Source organism: Eleutherodactylus coqui, chromosome 3 (genome assembly GCF_035609145.1).
Source record: "Eleutherodactylus coqui strain aEleCoq1 chromosome 3, aEleCoq1.hap1, whole genome shotgun sequence".
NCBI classification, from domain to species: domain Eukaryota; kingdom Metazoa; phylum Chordata; class Amphibia; order Anura; family Eleutherodactylidae; genus Eleutherodactylus; species Eleutherodactylus coqui.
The window spans coordinates 294,767,082-294,791,586 of NC_089839.1; the positions used below are offsets into that span (position 1 = coordinate 294,767,082).

The following is a 24,505-nucleotide window of genomic DNA, read 5'->3' on the forward strand; positions in this document are numbered from 1 at the left end:
GACATGCCGCAGTTTGTTTGCCGCGCGAGATTTCGCGCAGCCAAACCGCGGCCGTCTGCATAGGATTGCATTTGTTAACGCAGTCCTATGCAGGCTTCCAGCGGCGGAAATTCCGCAGGAAATCCCGCGGCGGAATGTCCGCCCGTGTGCAGGGGGCCTTAGAGTGACTTGTTGATGCTTTTTGTTACATTTTTTCTTGGCCACGGGGTGACAAGAAATGCAATTCTGATGTTGTGTCTCTTTTACCAACAATGTTCACAATGCGGGATAAATAATGCGACAGGCTGCCTTCACACTGGTGTGAAAATTGCGCAAGATTTGTGTTACGAGACGCACGAATATAAACCCCATTCTTTTGTATGGGTTCATATACATTAGCGATGTTTTCCAGCATGGCACCGCGATGCAATGTCATGTGGGAAACAAATCGCAGCTTGTTCTATCTAGTTGCGAGATCTTGCATCACAGCCCCATTCTCTGCAATGGGGTCGGCGGCAGCAGTGCCGATCCTATTGAAAGCAATGGGAAAATTCCGCGATTCTCTGCCTCCTTTACATGAAAACTCCTCTCATCCACGGGACTTTCACATGGTGGGGAGCGCGATATGGGGACGATATTCACGGCCCCATATCGTGCTCGCCAGGGTGAAGGTAGCCTTACTTTGATAGATCAGACTTTTATGGACGCAGTAGTACCAAATATGTTTTTGGTTTTTTTATTATAAATACATGAAAAGTATCTTAAAAAACTTTATTGTTTTTACAATAACAAACAGTTTTTTCACTTTTTTTTAAATTCTCAATAGAGGACTTGAACTTGCAATCATTTGATTACTTATACCATATACTGGAATACTTCAATATTGTAACACATGGCTGTAGCGGTTTAGGCACAGGGGTGGAGCCTGAGGTGTAGCAGCCGCAGGTCTGGAGAGTAGTTAGATGGAAAGCCAGGAGTCAGCAACGAGAAGTCTCCATTGCAGTGCAATGAATGAGGCAGGTAACGTAGTCAGATGTTAAGCAAGGAGTTGTATCAGAAGGTCTTGTCGTAATAGCAGAGGAGCAGGCGGAAGGGGAGCTGATCAATGCCGTGGAGCAGAATAATCATACAGGGAGGAAGAGGCAGGGCCAGGTTTTAATAGGACATTCAATCAAGGGGGCAGGTGAATCAAGTCAAGAAGGCAGGAACTGGATCAGCAGGAGCTGGGAACAAGGCTCAAGTATGCAGGAGAACTTGTCAAAGATCTGGATGCCTCAGCAGTGAGAGCCACCGATCTGGGAGCAGGAGGTCCTGGGTTAGAGTCCTGATAATGGCATTTCTGCAGGCATTTTATTAAGCGGGAATACATGTCATAGCAAAGGCGCCATTCAGAATGCCGATCACTGTTGAAATGGAGAGTGGCATTTCAAGGATTAACAACCATAATTGGCGTGAAGGCTAATCGCATTCAAAGACAGGTTACACTGCCTGTGTACAGAGCAGGATCAGCCTGCATACCCACTCTATGGAAACGCAGCGCACCTAGACCCAACTAAAGTACAATCAGTGGTCAAGCTCTATTCATGAACACAATAGCAGAACTACTGTACAATAATGACTGCCGGAAAGAAGGAGCAGAAGGAGAATGCACTTCTGTATCACAATACAGCTTTACGTGACAGTCAGACAGGGGCATAGCTATAGAGGGTGCAGAAGTAAGAGTTGCACCTGGGCCCTGATGCCTGAGGGGCCCGATTATGCCATTTATATATGGCATGATAGGTGGATGCTATTGCAGATTTTGTATTGGGGCTCCATGGTTTCAAGCGACTTATCTATGTCTGGGGTGACCAGTCCTACGGTCACAGTAATGGCTGCCATTAGTAGTTGTCAGCATCACCTGTTACATAACACATATAATACTTTCAGCCACTCAGATAGGACCAAGGCTTATACAAATTCACAACATTCGGCTTTGCCAACACAATCTGTACATTCTAGGTTCTGGAACAAGTAAATCCAGCTTCTATCTGTTGGCTATTTCAAATCTTGGGGATTTTGTGGCTTCAATTAATATTTTTGTCAACTTGCAAAATTTGGGGACTTTGCGCAGAAAATGGCCTTGGAGCCGTCTGCCCTGCAGCAAAGACTTTACCTATTTCTGCTTGCCAAATCCGGAAGGTGTTTAGGCTTTAGAGAAACGTATTTATGAGGGCCCATCGGTGGTGATGTGTGCAAGGAAATGTAAAGGCAAAGATAAGAGGCCGTGAGAATCTGCTCCATGACGATAAGCCAAGCCAAATGCAACGAGTGTGCAAGCAGATAACAAGGCAGCCTCCGCTCAACGCTCCCTGCTTCAATCCCTGGTCAGGCCTGGATAGAAGTCCCCTTTAAGCAATGACCATTTCTTTATTTTCACTGCATTGTTCAAAATTTTTGCTTGTTCAGTTTCTACCCCCGGGGAGAATTGTGCCGGTTGTATTCAGGTGGACGGGGGTTTATTATCTGTACTTTATTATAGTGTATAGTTATTGTTATAGAATTATTTTACATGAGTATATTATATAATGATCAATACAGAACATATTTTATTATTACGTTGTTCTTGTTGTAGTTGTATTATTGGCTTATTGTCATTGCTTTTTTCTTGTGTTCATTATAAATGTTTTTTATTATTAGTGTTATTAATTTTTTTGCATTATTATAATACTTGTTGGCATTGTTGTTTTGTAGTTGGTATTATAGGGGTTGTGTTGTCATTGTTATCCTCGTCTTATTGGTGTTATTAATGTTGTGTGGTTACCTTTATTATTGTTGTTGTTGTTGTTGTTGCTGCTATTGTTATAATTGTTTTTTGTGTTGTTGATAATATTGTAGCTCTTTTATTGTTGTTATTGTTACCAAAACTATTATAAATGTCTTTGTTTTTTATCAATAAATATCAATACAGACTCCCCCTCTTTTCTCATAGGTGCAGGAGATTTCGGCTAGGTTGGGACAGGACTTCACCCACACCAGTGCAAGCCTTCTTCAGTTTGATCCAGGTTGATCGTTCTCTTCTCCTTTTCCTTTTCTTCTTTAATTTCTTTTTATATTACCACCTATAATTGGAGATTTCTATTGTATTTGATCAGTCACACTCATTGTCATCATCACTACAAGGTATAATAAATAATAATATAATATACTAAAGTAGTGTGACCTAATATCATTGCAAAAACCAGGACCATATTGTACATTTCCAAATATTAAATGATTTAGTACATTGTAAGACCGTACCGTGGTAAAAGTTGATTAAGAAACAATATATATGAAAATCTGCTCTTGGATACATTGTCCAAACATTCAGACCTATCTATGTAGGGATTGTCACAGACTGTCACCCCATCAATGATATATGTTCAGTGCAGCTCCCAGTGCCACTATGATTTATAGGGTGTACTGAATATACGCTGCAAAATAAAAGTGAGCCATACCCTGCAGTTATATTCCCCCTAAGCTTTCCCTCCCCCTCCAGCCCCTCATTTTGGACCATGAACAATGTGAGATCTGTTTGCTATATGGGAAACTCCAAATCTCAGTCTTCCCTACAGAACCCAGAGTGTTTACAAAGACAAAAAGAACACAGATGCGGGACTTCCTAAGAGCTGCGGTAATTACGCTAAGACAAAACCCACAGTGAATGAATGATCAGGGCTAATAATCAGGACCATTACACAGGCAGCCGAACAATGGAAAAAGTAAAGTGAATACATAGCGTCACCTGCATTCACTATCACAGGTCCGTGTATGGCAAATGTTATCTATCTACTACAAGAATATAACTACCATAATACTGCTCCATATCTACAAGAACATAACTATTATAATACCACTCGCTATGTACGAAAATATAACTACTATAATACTGCCCCTTATGTACTAGAATATAACTACTATAATACTACCCCTATGTACAAGAATATAACTACTATAATACTGCCCCCTATGTACAAGAATATAACTACTATAATACTGCCCCCTGTGTACAAGAATATAACTACTATAATACTGCTCCTATGTACAAGAATATAACTACTGTAATACTGCTCCTATGTACAAGAATATAACTATTATAATACTGCCCCATATGTACAAGAATATATCTACTATAATACTGCCCCCTATGTACAAGAATATAACTACTATAATACTGCTCCTATGTACAAGAATATAACTACTATAATACTGCCTCCTATGTACAAGAATGTAACTACTATAATACTGCCCCTATGTACAAGAATATAACTACTATAATACTGCCTCCTATGTACAAGAATATGACTACTATAATACTGCTCCCTATGTGCAAGAATATAACTACTATAATACTGCCTCCTATGTACAAGAATATAGCTACTATAATACTGCCCCCTATGTACAAGAATATAACTACTATAATACTGCCCTCTATGTACAAGAATATAACTACTATAATACTGCCCCCTATGTACGGGAATATAACTACTATAATACTACTCCTATGTACAAGAATATAACTACTATAATACTGCCCCCTATGTACAAGAATATAACTACTATAATACTGCCCCCTATGTACAAGAATATAACTACTATAATACTGCCCTCTATGTACAAGAATATAACTACTATAATACTACCTCCTATGTACAAGAATATAACTACTATAATACTGCCCCCTATGTACAAGAATATAACTACTATAATACTGCCCCCTATGTACAAGAATATAACTACTATAATACTGCCTCCTATGTACAAGAATATAACTACTATAATACTACCTCCTATGTACAAGAATATAACTACTATAATACTGCCCCCTATGTACAAGAATATAACTACTATAATACTACCCTCTATGTACAAGAATATAACTACTATAATACTACCTCCTATGTACAAGACTATAACTACTATAATACTGCCCCCTATGTACAAGAATATAACTACTATAATACTGCCCCCTATGTACAAGAATATAACTACTATAATACTGCCCCCTATGTACAAGAATATAACTACTATAATACTGCCCCCTATGTACAAGAATATAACTACTATAATACTGCCCCCTATGTACAATAATATAACTACTATAATACTGCTCCCTATGTACAAGAATATAACTACTATAATACTGCCCCTCTATGTACAAGAATATAACTACTATAATACTGCTCCCTATGTACAAGAATATAACTACTATAATACTGCCCCCTATGTACAAGAATGTAACTACTATAATACTGCCCCCTATGTACGGGAATATAACTACTATAATACTGCCCCCTATGTACGGGAATATAACTACTGTAATACTGCCCCCTATGTACAAGAATATAACTACTATATTACTGCCTCCTATGTACAAGAATATAACTACTATAATACTGCCCCCTATGTACAAGAATATAACTACTATAATACTGCCTGCTATGTACAAGAATATAACTACTATAATACTGTCCCCTATGTACGGGAATATAACTACTGTAATACTGCCCTCTATGTACAAGAATATAACTACTATAATACTGCTCCTATGTACAAGAATATAACTACTATAATACTGCCCCCTATGTACAAGAATATAACTGCTATAATAGTGCCCCCTATGTACGGGAATATAACTACTATAATACTGCCCCCTATGTACAAGAATATAACTAGCGTAATGTAACCCACTATGTATGAGTACAGTAATACACATAGTAGTAGTATAAGAGTAATGCTATAACTACTATAAAACTGCCCCTATGTGTAAGAATATAATCTTGTACTACAATATATAGTATAGTATGATGTTGTTGCGTATCACTCGCAGTAAGACACGGGGCCCCAGGTGACATGTAAGACCCTCCTTAGATTTGGCTTTGTATTGGTTTCCTGACTTGTAAAGCTTTTTATTTCAGCAGGGAACGTAAAATTCATTAAATTCTTAGCTAGAGGATCTCTTAACTTGTCGGGATTATAAGAGGACATCTGTTCTGAAGAGCGAGTAAATAATGGGATACAGGTGTGATCCGAGAGATGAAGCAGAAAATGCGAAGAAAATCTATAAGCTCGCACCAGGCAGGATGAATCGTCTCTAGCTAGTGGCAGAATTCTACATATCGGCAGTAGCCGCTGTCCGGGAGGGAGGATGACCAAAGAGGAAGTAACCGGCCCGAAACGTGATGTACATTATGTAAAACCGAAAGATGAAGGATGAAAGGGAACAATAGATAATCTTTCCCACGGTGTTTGTAAAGGGCCTCTTACATGGATAGACAGCCTGCTGGTTCGCAAGCACTGATCGACTCTATAGCATGCCGCTCGGCAGTCATTACTGCTCTTCACATGCGGGAGCGGATCACTAGTATGGGAACAAACAATGTTAAAATGATTGTTTGCCCCTATATAGATGGCATACATTGTCAGCATATCCCCCTTTTAAGATGAGCTACTACCCAGCGTGTATTTTTATGCCTGCATAAAGGATCTGATCAGCCGAAAATCGAGCATTTAAACATATTTATCCCTAGAAAAATACAACCCCTTTTAAAGGGTCTGTCTAGTTGTAAACTATTGATGACCTATCATCAGGATAAGCCATCCATAGCAGGGGTCCACTAAAAGATGATTTTTGCAGGAAGCAGACAGCTCCGTTTTCATTGCAGTGGCCAGGCTTGGTATTACAGGCAGAGTTCCCATTGAAGTGAATGGCCTGCAATACCAATCTTAGCCACTACAGTGGGAACAGAGCTGTTTGCTTCCTGCAGAAGTCATGAGCACACTGGCCAGGAGAAGAGCAGGTTAGTGGTGATCCTGAGTGGTGGACATCTGCAGATTCACTATTGATGACCTATCCTGAGAATGGGCAATTGATAGTTTACAAATGAAGAACCCATTTAAAGTAAAAGAAAATACTGTATTTCCTATGAAAGTCACCCCCTTTTTTCCCCCAGAGACTTTGTTAGATTGTAAGCTCCTGGGATCAAAGAATCTATGTGCTATCTCTGCCGCTCACCTTTGAATATCTTGCAGTGTCTCCCTCTTGTGTAGCCGCCTCTCTCACTCCACACAACAGCTAACATGTAATTTATAATCCAGTTACCGGTACGAAGCTAATTTATTCATCCCGATGAATTCCAGCAAAATAAAATGTTCCAGTAAATCAAAGGCTTGAAACCTACACAGGTCAGCGCTCAATTAAAGGTTGTAGTGGGAGAAGGCATTTCATTAGAAATCACATTAAATCTACTTACCGCTTTATAAAAATGACATCTGTCCCCTTACATTTACTTCCATGATTTACTTAAAGATGTAAAACTTTTCTTCTTTTTTTTTTCTGACAGCTGCAGGTGCAATTTATCATTTGTCAGATAGATGGCGCTGTTCTGTGTGGCTATAGCTAGGTGCTCATTGCAAAGGCTATGCTCACTTTGTTGGAGCTGCAGTGCTTTCAAAGAGTCATCAGGTTTAGAAAACTCATTTTTGCATGCTAATATTGAAGAATTTCAGGTTAATAAAGGGCGGTTGACCATTCAGGACCTTCATTTATAGCTGCAGTGAGAGTGGTGACAAAGAACGTTTTTTTCCCCTGGAGGACTCAGCATATCCATCAATGACAGCGCATCTATTGATTTCCATAAGAAATGAGTAATGCTTCACTTCACCTGTAGTGGCCACAGTACTCACCTGCAACTTTAGTTTCCCTACAGCACCACCGCAGGAGAAATGAAGTATTACACAGTCCATTTTGCATCTGATCTCGGCTCTAGCTAATCGAAGAGGGTCCTGAATAGGAGATCTCCCCTCTATTAACTCAAAATTCAGAATACACTATTTTTAATGTATGTTCTAAAATATCCCTTTAAATGAGAAATATATTTTTTTGGACTCTGTAGGGGTCCATAAGCTGATTCCCAGAAGGAATGGGTTGGAGAACACATTGAAGTGGCCAGACACTGTTAACACTGGTTGTGAATGATTGGGATTGGAAATCTATGGCCTCTCACCTCTGCAGGAGCATCAATGAACTGACATTTGAGGGCACCCAGCCATTACCAGTGATCTGTATGCGGATAGAACGGATCAATTGCAGCATGTAGGGGCATCCTAATGCTGAACCAATGCCCGGCAATGGGGTTCTCTAGCAAAATACATTGCACTCACAAGCCAATTCATGCGTTTAACCCTTGTACAGCTCCAATGTCAGAAGACGTCCGACAGGGTATTCTTACCGTCTATTGCCAGCCACTCTGGTGTCTGAACCTCTCTGGCACACACACACTGGCTTTAGCCAGTAGATGGCACCGTTGTATAACAGCAAAAAGAGAAAGCCTTTTAGGAAACCCTGAATCCAAAATTGGATTGGAAAGGGTTAAGAGTGCAAGATCAGTCTGAGCTTCTTGGACCAATATCGCACTCACCTGTGTAAATGCAGCCTGAAACTCTCAGGATAGAAGTTGAGCTTTGTTCTATTTGGGGGGCAGGTACCAGCAGCATTTCCAGACCTCAACATATGGAAGTTTGCAAGGCAGTCATGTGACCCGTCCGCTCCCAGGCACCAGTGCCGTCCGTCCATGGTGACCAGGATACGTTCTGCTTCACCTACTTGTGTCTTCTAACCTTTTACTTCTCATTTCCTTCAGGCGTTTCCACAAAGTCCTGGAACATTTACGTGAAGAACGACGGTCTGGAGGAAAACGACGAATTGTTAAAAGTTATCCTTAGTTCACCCAAAAACGCCGTATTGGGCAAAACGACTGAGGCCACGATTGAGATAATGGATCCAAGACAAGGTGAGGGCGAATATACAGTGCTTAGGACTTTGACCAATCAGGTGAACACTACGTCTTTGGTTACATATGGTTTGCATAGTGTATATATGTATATAGTCTTCCGACATCAAGTCATGTAACGTAACGATATCATGAGCATCTAGTCAGTCTCAGCTGATACCTGATGCTAAAGTGATCCACCGGGCCTGGACAAACAAAGATGGCCGCACCCGCCTCTCCAACTACCTGATTGACAAATGATACATACTAATGTCACAGAAGCAGTTCGGCCATCTTTCTTTGTCTAGGCCCGGAGGGTCACTTTCACAGCAGTGGCCTCTGCCTTCATTATAATTCTCCATCACCTTGGGGTATTCTCCATACAAGAAGTACAATAGTCCTGCGCCAGGGACTTAAAGGGGTTTTCCAGGACTAGGACTATTGATGACCTATCCTTAAGATAGGTCACCAGTATTGGATTAGGGCCTACTGCTTGAGATCAGTGAATCGAAGATGCCACGGTGCTTGGGTGAGTGCCACGGTCTCTTCTCAGGCCTGTGACCTCACATTCATCGATCACATGGTGTAAGTGCAGCTCGGTCCAAGTCAAGCGAATGCGATTGAACTGCTATATTAGGCACAGCTACTATGACATGTACAGCGCTGTGGCTGGTATGCACTGAAGAGTTCACTACAATCTTCAGAAAGTACTCCAGTCACCTCCCTGCAGTGCAGCTTCCAATTTGATGCTTTCAGGTACCATCTTGAGAGTGAGACTTTTTACTTTTACATCAATCCCATGATGCATCAGCACAGTATTAGCTAAAGGCTGTACTATTTCTGCCTGCTAGCGGAACAGTTTAATCAGCATTAGAGATGAGCGAGCATACTCGGAAAAGCACTACTCGCTCGAGTAATTGGCTTTATCCGAGTATCGCTGTGCTCGGGTCTGAAGATTCGGGTGCCGCTGCGGCTGACAGGTGAGTCGCAGCGGGGAGCAGGGGAGAACGGGTGGGAGAGAGGGAGAGAAAGATCTCCCCTCCGTTCCTCCCCGCTCTCCCCTGCAGCTCCCCGCTCCGTGCCGGCACCCGAATCTTCAGGGACGAGCACAGCAATACTCGGATAAAGCAAATTACTCGAGCGAGTAGTGCTTTTCCGAGTACGCTCGCTCATCTCTAATCAGCATTACCTTCTACATTCACCTAAATTAGCTACAGACCATAAGTATATAGTCAGGAGGATAAGCTGTAACTTCCTCTATTATACCTGTGTGACAGGAGCAGTATGATCATCATCAGTAACTTGATAGGAGTGTTTGTGTGCCCCTTTAGACAGTTTCCTTGTAACAGCATCACACAGACTGAGAAACTGACTAGAAACTGAACACATAACCCCAAGTAGATCTGAGCTGGTAAGAAGTGGCCCTTTAAAATGACATAAGTACATTGGAGAATTGTCCCAGGCCGAGCGGTCTAAGGCCTCTTTCACATGGAGTGATATCGCCGTGAGAAAATCGCAGTGATATCGCAGCTGTGTTCTGTGTGATATCGCTACGCTTTCTCACAGCGCTATCATAAGTTTGTATCGCTACAAAGTTGCACGATTTTGTAGCGCTCTTTTGCCAAGATTTTCGGGAGGAGGGCTTGAATAAGCCCTACCTCGAAAATAAGCTGTGGTTGCATTAAAAAAGAAAACACAATACATCACCTAACAGGCGCTGTCCGCTCCGCCGCACTTCTCACAGGTCTGCGGCACTCTTGCTTGTAGTTTTCCCGCAGTGCTTCCATTGAATGGCTGTGATTGGTTCATCGAGTGCTGCAGTGATTGGCTGAGCCACGTCACTCGAAAACGAATCAGATCCAGAGCTTCCTGGAGGCGGGGATTTGAACCTCCAAACCAGGAAGTGTTGGCTGAAAACTACAGACAAGTGTTGGAGCTTCAGAAGAAGACATGCGGCGGAGCGGACAGCTCCTGTTAGGTGATATATTGTGGTTTTTTTTTAATGTAGCTAGGGTTTATTGTTGGGGTAGGGCTTATATTTTAACCCCCCCCCCCCCCGAAAATCCCGGCAAAAGAGCGCTATTAAGTCGCACGGCTCTGTAGCGACACAATCGCGATATTGTCGCAAAAAATGCAGCGATATCGCACAGAACATAGCTGTCGCCCGTGTGAAAGAGGCCTAAGTCTCAGAAAACCCCTTAGTGTACGTTCACATGTAGTGGATTTTGATGTTGTTTGGTCCACAATTGATTTCACCCTTTCAGTTCGAGGGGTGAAGCCTGCCGCAGATCCGCATCAAAATCCGCTCCAATGATGCCGACTTTGATGCGGTTTTTGAAGCGAAATTGGACATAGATTTTTAATACAAACCAATTCTGCTACAAGTGAAGGTACCAGTAATGAGGAATGGTCCCTTAGAAGGATTCACCATGGACTCTTTTAGACTCCCCAGGGCTCACTGACACGGGTGTAATTTGGCCACAGACAGCACACAAACCCATTAGAGCCAATTAGGCTCGTAGATGGGTGGACTGATGGTCCACATGAAAAAAGTCACAGCATGTCCTTTTCTAGTCTGTATCTGGGACCATGGGCATCAGGCAGCACACATGTATCCATGTGCTGCCTGATGTGAGAATCTCAGGCACAGTTTGCACACACCAATGTGAATGGGCCCTTAAAGGGGTTTTCTAGTTCTATGCACAAAAAACATAATAAAAAATGTATAGTGGAAAGTTTAGGGTTTTTGTAATAGACTTTCTGTTTCAATTCCTCCACCATTTCAAGATCTCTTGTTCCCATCCAGGGAATGATAACCTGTATAGAATTAACCCACTGGTGTAACTATAGGGGATGCGGTTGCACCCGGGCCCAGGAGCCTTAGGGCGTCCATAAGGCCCTTCTTCTCCATATGGGGAGCTCAGTACTATGAGTAAAGCATTATAGTTTGGGGCCCCCTTACAAGTTTTGCATTGGGCCCCAGAAGCTTCAAGTTACGCCTCTGCGTTAAGTGGTTAAGAGAAGTTGGCGGCCCCAAGATAAACTTTTGCACCCGGGCCCATGAGCCTTTAGCTACGCTCCTGACTTAACCCGTCAACGGCATGGAGTTTGTATGGAGCGGGCCCACTTCATACATGGCGATGCTGCAACAGCTGTGATCAGAGATAAGTAATCGTGTCAGAGATAACGCTAATCACAACTGTTAACCATTTAAATGCTGCTGTTAATCCTGATAGCAGCATTTAAATAGCCCAATCGGCATCTAGAAATACTGAAACACCTCCCCACCCCCCAGTTTGTACGCCATGGAAGCCAGAGGTCTTGTGAAGGCCCCCAGGGCTAACATGAATGTTTGCCTATTACTACGTGCCTGTGGCATGCCTAAAAGGATACAATATAATGCAATATCATGTATAAGTAATCGAGCAATGGCAAGTTCCTATTCCCTTAGGGCCCATTTAGGGCGTATTTTCTGTCCGTATTTCTTACTGACTGAGTACGCACTGAATTGCATTGGTCTATTCAGCCGTGCGTTTTCTATGCACATAATAAAAAATGCAGCGTGACCTACTTTGGTCCGTGTCACGCAGCAAAATCACCCATGAAAATCTATGGGAGTGTAGAAAGTGCAGTGAAAATAGACTCAGTATGTTTTTTCCTATGTTGCCAGTAGACAGTGAAAAAAAATGACATGAGTTTGGCATTATTTTTTTTTTGCATGTGTGAAAACTGCAGTGAATGCAGATGCAACACGGATGTAATAAAAAAACATGCATACGCATCAAAAATGCAAATGAACACGCACTGAAAAGGGTGCGTTTGTCACAGACCAAAACAAAATTGCATACGCCAAAAAATCAGATTAAAATAAATTGCAATTTTTTTTTAATAACTACAAAAAAAATTATACAAAACCTTAAAAAAAAAAGATTCCCTCATTTAGAATTTTAAAAAAAGCAAAACAAAATATATAAACCTAATTGTTTTTGCGGCGTCCTTCTAGTACAATGACGCGGTATTTCACAATGGTGAACACTGCCAGCATTGGGCTTTTCTGGTTACCCAATCTCCAAGAAGAAATTTAATATAAATTGACCAAAAAGTCATATATAACCCCAAAATGGTACCGATAGAAACCACAGCCCGTCTTGCAAAAAAAAGCCTTCATGCAGCTGCGTTGACGGAAAAATAAACAAGTAATGGCGGTCAGGAGATGGCAACAGAAAGCAAGTTTTAAAAACATTTACATTTGTATAGCTAGCGTAACAAAACCCCCAATATATTTAGTTTCATGTTAATTGTACTATCTCACAGAATAAAGATAACTCGTCATTTCTGCCACAGTGTGAATGTCGTAAAGGGCTACCCTCCCCCCCCAAAAAAAAAATGGCGCAATTGCGTTTTTCCTTCCATTTCACTATACTTAGAAATTTTAAAGAGCTTTTCAGTACATTATATGGTACAGTATATAGGACAATTGAAAAATACAACTCGTCCCGCAAAAAACAAGTCTTCAAACAGCGACGTCAGTTTCAAAAAATAAAAAAAATATTAAAAATTAATGTTTCCTCAAGGGGTTAATACTTCTCACAGCTGAGGGTGTGCTACAGTTGTGTGCAGTCTCAACAATCTCCTTTGTACTCCAGACTGATACATTGTACCTGATAGATTGTAAGGGACCAAAACACAGACGGCATATTCTACAACAGCGTTACGGAATCCGCCCTCCTGCGGAATATCAGGACCGGAGCGAGATTTCTGCGCTTGATGTATTTAGCTCATAGAGGATTCAAAAGCACCAAGGTGAAGAACATGGCTGCCAAGGTGGATGTTCTGGTCCCCCACCAATGGGCAATACCAACAGTTAATGGAGAAGTGGTCATTGTCCTTACAAATGAATGTAATGAATCCTCCTATGTCAATGAGCAGTTTGTGTTATCTACGTGCCTATGATAACACTTCCTGAGGTATGGCAGCTCATTCTTATCATAGCGACATTGGGGCTTCCCAGCTATGAATCAAATCCAGCTTTCATTCCTAATGCAGATCAGAGAATAAAAGCAGAGATGGCACTGGTGGCCATGAGGCCTGATGTCCCTATGATAACACCTACCTGCCAGAGCACAGTGACAGGCAGTATTCTCATTGAGACCCAGACCTTATTAGACAATATAGGCGGCCAATGTACTGATATACAGGCCGGATGAATGAGTGATCCCCCTGCAGCGCACCCATAATCCTGACTGGGTGTTCGCCCTCCATATAGTGATGTATTGAGCGGTTTACATGTTACCATTCCTCCTAGTTAGTTTTAACTCCTTTAAGCTCGTTTATGGCTTTCGATAACTGCAGCACCAGTTTAATTCATGGAGGCTGAATCTGGGTGAAGAGCGACACCTAGTGGACAAATGGGATGCATCAGATCTCCCTGATTGTCGATACATTTATTTTTTCATTTGTGCTCTTACATCTGCAGCGATCGTGGGGAGCGTGCACTCCAATGATAAACCATTTGCTATGGGGCGCAAGGAAAAGGGTTGGACCCAGGGGCGCAACTATAGGGGATGCAGAGGATGCAGTTGCACCAGGGCCCAGATGCCTTAAGGGGCCCATAAGGCCACTTTTCCCCATATAGGGAGCTGAAGTACTATGAATAAAGCAATTATTCATAGTACTGTTTCAGATTTTGCACGGGGGGCCCAGGAGCTTCAAGTTACGCCTCTGGTTGAACCCGTTCCCCTACTCCCTGGGTCTCAGAGATGAAGAAGGACAGGTACCTGTATTCCATTTTCGGGTGCCCCCATGAAGGTGATCAGCACTCTGCCATCCTCCAGCAGGTTGATAGTGACTTACAAGTAGCTCCCTCGTTCTGTGCCTGGTGCTCTGGGACATTCCTGGCAATTTAGAACTGTCCCCTTGAATCCAGAACTACAGTTACACAGGCGCTGGAGCCTCTTGAACCCGCAATGAGGTAGCAATTTAGATATTTGTTACAGTGTCCACTGAGTTCTACCCTGTTTCCCTGAAAATAAGACATGGTATGATTTTCCAGAATTTTTGTGGTTGCAAAATGATTTTTCAGGCTTTTTGAGGATGCTTGAAATATAAGCCCTACTCCAAATATAAGCCCTGCTAACCGTTAATTTAAAAAGTCAATTTAAATAGTGTCCAGGCAGCTATACATGTAAAAAAGTTAAACCTTTTTGAACAAAAATTAATATAAGACACTGTCTTATTTTCGGGGAACACGGTATGTGCAGCCCTGAGGGACTCTATCATTACAGCAAGGCATAATGAGATGTGAAGAGGATTTCCCCTTGCCACTCAACTACTGAATTTACGCTCCATCCTGTTAATGCCACTAAAACTTTAAGGAACGCCAATTTCATACACATTTGTAGGGACCCCTCGGGCAGGGAAATTAGGAGATGCCACATATGTTACATAGTAACAGTCTTTATACGGCAGCAGTAATAGCGGTACAGTCTTTATAACTTGGCACACAGTTTCAGAGTGTTACAACATAGTTTCAATACTTAGCAACACTGTCTCAGCCCTCACGGGATCAGTTACTGTCTCTTTATACACTGTAGACCTATCAGGGCTGTAAGTCACACTTAGCAGTTCACGGAGGTAAGCATTTACAGTCTCTATGGTGTAAGGCTTTCATTCCCTTTCAGCTTACAGCAGGTCAATGACCAATGCTCCTTCAGCTCCATGGCTTCAGGGTTTTCACACAGCACTGTGCTGTTGGCTGCACCCAATCTTTTAGTAGGCTTTAGGGCTCTTTCACACCAGACAACTACAAGCCGTGCCCAATCTCGCTCCACAGACCTCTCATACTTGCTTGTGCCACCCGCCACAGCGGAAACAATAACTACACTTGTGTGCCACAAACACAAGCACCACCCTGCGGAGCGGGACATGTCCAATCATTCACCTATCTGACACACATGTCCTGCCCAGCATGGTAATTGGTTATGCAAACCCTTAGAAGGGCCACTGGACTGTCCACAAGGGCCATGACAGTGTCTGTTACATCAATCAGACGGAACATCTGCATAGTACCCATCATTTACCCGACTATACATAGTTAACATTTTCATTCCCTTTAATCATTTACCCCACTTCTCTTGCAATCTGGTTAAGGAGACTCTTGGCAGGTCTGTGTGACTGCTTGTTGGTCATCCGTCTTGGATACAAAATCTAATCTGAGTTACAAGGCGACTGCTTTGGATAACACCACCCAAAGAGGCTTCATCTCTAATCTGCCAGAATTTATATTTATGATCATTATGAGGACTATGCGGCTCTTTTGAAGTAACCCTCTAGTCTTGGACAAACCAACCACTTCTCTGACTACCTGATGCACACTATATATTAGTATGCATCGGTAGTTTAGGACACTGCTCTGACTGGCAAATGCTGCTCACTGACCACTCTGCTCAAAGCAGAGTGCAATGTCTTAGACTAGTGATGCATACTAGTAATATGTAATTATTAGGAAATTATAGTACCAGCGTGCGGAAGCGCGGAACCGGTTAAAGAAGATTAAAATGGATAAATCACCAGGCCCAGATGGAATACACCCAAGGGTACTAAAGGAACTAAGTGATGTGATAGCTAGGCCGCTATACCTAATATTTCTAGACACTATCAAGACCGGAGTTGTACCATTGGATTGGCGCATTGCCAACGTGGTTCCAATTTACAAAAAGGGGACCAAAAGAAAGCCTGGTAACTACAGGCTGGTAAGTCTCACTTCAGTAATGGGAAAAATATTCGAGGGGTTTCTAAGAGACGCCATCGAAGAATACCTCAAGGAGAACAACGGAATAACTCCTCATCAGGATGGGTTCATGAAGGGTCGATCATGTCAGACCAATCTGATCAGCTTCTACGATGAAGTAAGCTCTAGGCTGGACCTGGGAGAATCTATTGATCTCGTATATCTGGACTTCTCCAAAGCATTTGACACCGTGCCACATAATAGGCTAATATACAAAATGAGGCAGCTCGGACTGGGTGAAAACGTGTGTAATTGGGTAAAGAACTGGCTCAGAGATAGAAAGCAGAGGGTGGTAATAAACGGATCGTACTCTGATTGGGCCACAGTCGCTAGCGGGGTGCCACAGGGTTCAGTATTAGGCCTCATTCTGTTCAATATATTTATTAATGACCTGATAGAGGGGCTGCAGGGCAAACTATCAATATTTGCAGATGACACAAAATCATACAATATAATCAATGCAACGGAGGACAATGTGCGGCTACAAACGGACCTGGATAAGCTGGGGGCTTGGGCAGAAAAATGGCAAATGAAGTTCAATGTTGATAAATGTAAGGTTATGCACATGGGCAGGAGAAACGGATGTCACCAATATACACTAAGTGGGGTACAGCTAGGGAAAAGTGAGATGGAAAAAGACCTGGGGGTACTAGTGGATTATAGACTAAACTGGAGTAACCAATGCCAGTCAGCTGCTGCAAAAGCTAATAAAGTCTTGGGGTGCATTAAGAGAGGTATAGGGGCGAGGGACGAGAACATTATCCCCCCACTATATAAGGCACTTGTCAGGCCCCCCATGGAATACTGCGCACAGTTCTGGTCACCGGAGCTCAGGAAAGATGTTACAGTGCTGGAGGGGGTTCAAAGAAGGGCAACTAAACTAATACATGGAATGAAGGGACTGGAATACCCAGAGAGGCATCAAAACTGGGATTATTTACCCTGGAAAAAAGACGGCTAAGGGGCGACCAAATAACTATGTATAAATACATTAGAGGACAATACAAGGATCTCTCCCATGATCTGTTTACACCCAGGACTGCGACGGTAACAAGAGGGCATCCGCTACGTCTAGAGGAAACCAGGTTTCATCACCAACACAGAAAAGGGTTCTTTACTGTAAGAGCAGTTAGGCTGTGGAACTCTTAGCCTGAGGATGTGCTAATGGCAAAATCCTTAGAGGAGTTTAAAAGGGGACTAGACGTAATTTCAAATTTCCCATTGAAATCAGTGAACTAATGTATCAACATGCCAGGGCCTCCAGAATGAGGGAAGCTCTTTGCAGCTACTTTCTGCTAATAGAGGTTCCTTGTTACAGTTCATGGACGCCATCTTACCTCTTCTTCTCTCGCTGGCGGCCGCGGTGTGCATCCTCCTTCTTGCCTCTGCAGATGCCCAGCTCTTGCAGCTCTTTCTCTGCTAGCAGCCTTGAGGGCGCACACACATATCTGTGCTTAAAAGGCCAGAGTGCACCTTCCTAAAGGTTGATGGATGGGTGTACACCACTGAGGACCCCCATGCATCAGCTGATCATCTATCAGTGCAGCGGGCCGGACTTTGTCATCAGTGGTCAGAGAAGGAAGTCAGAGTGCCAGCTTCACTCCCACTGAAATCAATGGGAGCGCCGTGCTGCTCTACACTGTCAGAGCGTCACATCCTATCCTGAGCAGCGGGCCCCCAGGGTCCCCCAGGGCTCGGTCCTTGGCCCCCTCCTCTTCTCCACCTACACAGCGCGACCCCCATCCATCAACTACTGATGCCCTATCCCCTTTAAGGTGCTATCTTGTTTATACAGACTCTTTAGTTTCTGACCCTTCCTGACGTTGTTGCATTCCCCACTCCTGACCTTGGCTTGCTGTATTGACCATTCTCCTGCCTGTCCTGACCTCTTGCCTGTTGTACCGTGCTAAACCCATTCCGTGTATCCTGCTCTCTGCCTTGTTCTTTGTTCTGAAGTTATGCACCTGCCTCAACCTGGATCGATCTGACTCTGCCTTCTTTCACACCCTCAGCTACCATGCCTTGGTGTATGGTAGCATCTGCAGACATATTACTAGAGCCAGGTCCAGAGTAATGGCCTGGGTACCTCACAGCAAAGCCCACATCCCAACTGGTGGGTTTAAAGGGTGAAGACCAGGGTTCCTCAAGTGTCACCTCTGGATTTGGCCCAAAGTCAAACCACTGTATGGCATAGCGGGTCCAAATCCACTGATCCTGACAGTCCTGAACACGAGACCCCTTCTATTAGCTGTAAATGTCCCATTTGGGTCACAATCTGTTCTATTATAATGCAATATTATATTATATTCATAGGTCAATGTCGGAACCAGGATTCGATACCAGGGCCGATCTTCTATCACACGATAGTCGGCAACGCCAGAGGACACCAACTAAGAACTGACGGAGGAAGAGAAGGAAGGCCAGCCACATCTCCGAAGATCACCCAGATCCTACTGCCCAACCCCCACACGTCTGACCGCTTCACAAGCAGCGAGCTGCCTTCTCACCGGCCCGGAGCACAGAGGCGGTTCACTGGAAGCGGCGTTCTCGTACGTTAATTTAACTTTCTGCATTAATGACGGTAGGAAGAAATGAGAAGGTATAAGTCATTCTTAATTGATAGTGTTCTTCCCAGCAAATGAAAAACTTATATGGATTATTGCACAAATCTAATTATCTAATTAAGCTGCTTCAGGTTTGGTAAGTGGTTAAAATAAATTGAGCTTGCCGTTGACATTCCCTCTTAAGAGCGCTCAGTCCTCGGTCGGCTATTTAATTAGCGCAGTCTGATGAAGATGACACGACTCCTGTGATGAGATTAAGACCCTTACTGAGGGCTTGGTAAAAAGCATATTTAGGTCTCAATAATTCAATATTAAGGATGATGAAGCTTTTACAAGTCGCATCTTCTACATCCGGAGTTTCAGCCGCTGACGATAATTTGCAACAGTTTTTAAAGTAAGCTCCAAGGGAAAAAAAAAACGATGGCCGAAGGGTGACGGCGCACGTTGTGCAAACGCTGCAGGTTTGACGTGTGGATTGGCTTGCAGAACTTCCGCCGCGGCTTACAGTAGCAGGTACGTGGGTGAAAGGGTCATACATTTTATCCATACGCCGTGAACATTTCCTGCATAGAAATTGACCTGCGGTGCGGATTATGAAATCTGTAGTATGTCGATTTTCGGCACAGATTTTACCCCTTTCACTGGAGAAATTGTCAACAGATCTGCAACAAAATACAAATAGTGGGTCTTTTCCATTTTACACCCTTTTTATTAAAAAAAAAATCTGTTTTCCCAAAATGTGCACACACTTCTAGTCATCTTGAACCTCAGAGTTCATGAATAGAATGACAAAACTACAGTGAAGACTGACACATGGGAGTGAAGAAGCAGGAGGGATGTAACACTGCAGCAACTGGTTTCTAGGTCATTTAAAGGCTAGCTGTTCAAATAGAGTATAGGAAATTACTCCCACAGCGCCTCCTATTGGACGGTGACTTCCCTATAAGTCAATGTTTGACTTTTAAAGAGTCCTTGACAACATGAGTAAGAATATAAGCCAACCAGGGTCTTCCCTGAAGGAAAAGCCATCTGCAGTACAGAGTAGTAGGGTATTGGTTGGCTGGAGGGGGCAAACGCCCCAAAACAGCTCCTCAGATGGGTGTTTTTTCCTTCTAGAGAAGACTCTGGGTTGGCTTACATCCTTAGTCATGGCTTGTTGAAAACCAAGCATTGACTTATGGGGAAGTCATCTTTTCAATCTGTGGCGCTGTGGAGGTATTTTTCCATTGCCTATGCCAGGAAGCATTGCATGGCCTATATGAATACGCCAACTTGGCGCTCTCCTCAAGGAGAAATATAATCCCCCCCTCCATCCCCCGAGCCAAGATCCAGCTGTAATGCAAGTATAATAAGCAAAATGGAGACTTGGATGCAAGTGGGTACTCATTCTGGGGCAGGGCCAGAGCTATGCAGGGTGAAGAGGTAGCGGTTGCATCCTGGCTCTGGTGCCAGATAGGGCTGAACACCCCAACTGCCACATAAGACCCTAGTATTATAAATGGAATATAGTAGATGAGGACATTTGCATTGAGGTCTCTAGTTATATCTTGAGTGGGGGTGCTGTAACGTGATTAGTACCCCACCCACTTTGCTCAGGGTCTCTCCATTTTTGCAACAACCTATCCTACCAAAAGTAAGGAGCAAGAATCAGAAGTTATTTCCATCCTTCGTCTACCTACGCGCGGGCAAGTGCGATATCAAGCCAAGGAACTCAGTCCGATATCACGCTCGCCTTTTACGCCGATGTCAGACGTTTTTCTGGAAAAAATGCCTCCCATTAGTTCTGTGAAGTAGCAATCGTCCGGCGCGGCTTTCAGGTGCGTTAGAGGATCGGCAAGTGTTTCCCATTGCTTTCAATGGAAAAACCTTGCATTGCACACCGTGCAATGTGTTTTACTGCCCCATTGAAAGCAATGGACAATGTGTTCTGCAGCGACTTTTTTTTTTCTGCGATGCGGTGCAGGAAAACATCGCTCATGCATATGACTCCATTCGCATGCTGTGTGATGTGCATGTGAGTACGATGTGATGTTTACCATTGAAATCAATTGGAAACACTTGCGATCTTCTGACGTGCGCGAAAGACTCACCCGAGGATTGCAGTTTGAATGAAAAACGCATTGCATCCACGTGAAACATGCACATTGGCCATCGCAATATCGCACTCGCCCGTGTGAATCTGGCCTTAGCGTAATACTTGGTGCTGCTTCTTTGGCCCTGATGACATCGGATAATCTCCGTGGCATACTTTCTACTAACGTCTGATACACTTCAGCTGGTATTTCCCTCCATTCATCCTGGAAACATCTGGCAAGTTCTCAAAAAAGATGGACGCTATTCATATTTCCTGACCTGACATTCAAGTTTGACCCCAAGATGTTCAGTAGGGCTCTTACTATATTTCGGGATATCCTGAAAACATGACCTGTTGGGGTTTTTCAGGACTGTAGTTCAGAAACACTAGCTTAGAACACAAGATATACTAATAAGGCCCAATCCATTCTACTTCTAGGGAGTCCAAATACTTCTGGTGAGGTAGTGTATTTCTGTGCGCTTTGCGTCTGTCAGACTTTGTCGCTAGCGGCGGATACATTGTATCTCTTTTGTTTCCTCGGTTTAGTATGAAGAGGCTACATCGCATGGAGCTCAGGAGAGCAGCAGGAGAGGAGACGTGTGGCTGGTGACAGCGCCCCCTAGCTTGTCCACAGATGCTGAAGAACGCCCCCTGCAGGATTCTGGTGGAGTGGATTCAGGGCAGCAGACGAGTAATGCTACCCAGCAGGTGATTATATTGGGAACCTGTATCCTCGGTGTGCGCGGAGAGGGTCGGCGTGACATTGCATGCGGAGGGCGCCGCCGCTGTATCTTCTCCCATTAGATGATAGTTTGCAGACTGACATTACAGCGGGAGCAGAACGCGATAAATCAGATTATGTCCCCGAATTGCTTACATTACATATATCACTCTGATCCCCCTTGTAGGATAAGAAGCCCAGAATATGTCCGGCGGGGTGGAGCCCGCACCACAGATCCTGCTACTACCTCAATGCTCATCAGAAGTCCACCTGGGAGGACGCAGAGCGCCGCTGTGCACAGACGTAAGATGGCGCTGCGCTCTTAGTGCGCTACATTATTAGCCTACTGTATGATGGATTCATGGAGGCTCGTAATGTCCGTGTACTCAGGGGGAGGCGCAGATGATGGAAATGATGACCACAGCAGGAGAGGAGGGTGTTAGTCTTGTGGGGGCAGTGACCTGTGAGGGCATTGCTGCATGTGGCAGGAGTACCATGTGCAGAGGAGGATGGAGACAAGTGGCATTACTGCATTTGGCACCATCCTGGGTATTGTGGCGTCCTTCCACCGAGTGCAGAATAATCCCAACAACTAGAAGAGCTTCTGTAACTCGGTAAACTAGTAATGTCAGTGCAGTATCACTAGTTTTACAGGTTATTGCCAGCAATGTATGACCTCTATCTTCTGCGCAGTGTTCGGAGGCAGCGTGGGCATGTAGAGTGGTACGTGGTGTCTCTGTATTGGGGAGCACTAGGTCTATGGGCGCTGGGTGCACTACTTATCTGTGCCACTTCCTGAGAACTGTTATCACTATGTGGATTTAGTATGGCTCTGCAGGCACAGTATGGCACTATATGGAAACTGTACGGCACAGCATGACCGCTGTTTGATATTATGTGTGTACTGAATGGCGCTATCTAGACATGATATTGTACTCTTCGTGTGGCACTGTGGGCATGCTCTACTGCTGAGTGTTAAGAATATTGGCAACTGTTTGGCTGTATGTTGGCACAATATGGTGCCAAGTAGACACTGAATGGCTCTGTGGGTCCAGTACTGGGCACTATTTGGGCACTTTTCAGCTTTTCTCTTTCTTAAACGTGGGCAGCATAAAGTGGCAGCTCACAGGCGGAGATATAGTGGAAGGAGCAGGTTTCCAGCAGCGCAGGAGGGTGTTGGTTTTGAAGGAGGCAGTGACCTGTCTAATCAGGTGATTACATTACATGTCACAGAGGCACACTTATATTTTTCTCCTGAAACCATGAATTATAGGAAAAGTCTAATACTTTGCTTTATATATTTCAGATTCGGCGGCCACATGACCAGCGTACATTCGGAAGCAGCCATGAAGTGGCTCTGGAACTTTGCAGACAAAAAACCATTTTGGATCGGTAAATAATAGTGGTGTCTTTAAAGAGGTTTTACGGGATTAGAAAAATATGGCTAATTTCTTTAAAAAAAATAATAAATAACGCCACCCATGTCCACAGGTTGTGTGCGGTATTGCAGCTCAGCCCCATTCACTTCCAAAGGGCTGAGCTGTGATACTTGACACAACCAACCTGATACAGGTGGCGCTGTTTCTGCATATGTAAATATATTAACCCGTTAAGGACTAAGCACCATAAATACACATGGCTTGGTCTTGGGCTTTAATGCCAAGCCATCATAAATATACGGCGCAGGTTTGAAGCTCCTGCAATCTAGCAGGTCGGATGCTCGGCTGTCAGAGGCAGCCAGGGACCTGGAAGAGATGGCAGTAGTGGTTTATAACCGCTTCTGTCTTGTCTTTTTCAGCTTATAATATATAGGCTGGATATATATAATGAGCACTATATAGTGAATAGAGTAAGCAGAAATGCCGTTTCCTCTATTGGATCTGGCGATCACATGATTGCTGGCGACCCTCAGCGTCGCAGAGCTCCTTCCATCTTAGCAGCCCCCTGCAAAGCTCTTACGGTGACTAATGACACTATATAGGGGAAAGTTTGGCCCTTGTGGATGCTGTTCCTATGGATGCCCCAGTTACAATGGAAGGGCTCATTCACACAAAAGTAGCGATTTTCAGTCAGCTGTGTCATGGCCACAGTGCGACCGAAAATCGTGTAAATGGGCGCACAAATCTGCCGTTTGTGCACCGGGTCCAGCGCATATACGCTTATCCCGGATTGCCGTCAGGCAGGAGGGGACAGTTTAGGTCTGCTAAACTGCCTCCCCCTTTCCGTCCCCTCGCCGGCTCGCGGCAAGGAAAGCAGGGGGACGGGGGCAGGAGGTGATGTGCTAAACTCCCGCCCCCTTCCCACCCCTTCTTGGCTGCCAGCAATGAGAGGGGGCAGGATGGGGGCAAGAGCTTAGCACACTAGCTCTGGCCCCAACCTACACCGCGCCCTCCCATTGCAAACAGCTGGCAAGGGGCGGAGAAAAGGAGGGAAGGGGGTGTGAGTATAAGAGACACACTGCTAAATTCCCTCCTACCTCCCTTCTCCAGCAGCTGTCATAGGCTCCCATAGGAGTCTATGGGAGCCACTGCCATATTCCGTAAACTAATGCATCAGATGGGCAGCGAATATCAGCCAGGCGTGAAAACT

General features: G+C 43.9%; 1 protein-coding gene across 1 annotated transcript in view; it reads left to right on the forward strand.

The window, feature by feature from the left end:
* LOC136621897 (FRAS1-related extracellular matrix protein 1-like) overlaps window positions 1-24,505 on the forward strand; it is a 207,117-nt gene that overhangs the window by 178,880 nt on the left and 3,732 nt on the right. Inside the window, exons 29-34 of the mRNA XM_066597746.1 lie at window positions 2,951-3,023; window positions 8,640-8,789; window positions 18,871-19,106; window positions 21,742-21,903; window positions 22,104-22,219; window positions 23,223-23,308. Coding sequence (XP_066453843.1) covers window positions 2,951-3,023; window positions 8,640-8,789; window positions 18,871-19,106; window positions 21,742-21,903; window positions 22,104-22,219; window positions 23,223-23,308 — 823 coding nt within the window. The remainder of the gene's footprint in view (window positions 1-2,950; window positions 3,024-8,639; window positions 8,790-18,870; window positions 19,107-21,741; window positions 21,904-22,103; window positions 22,220-23,222; window positions 23,309-24,505) is intronic.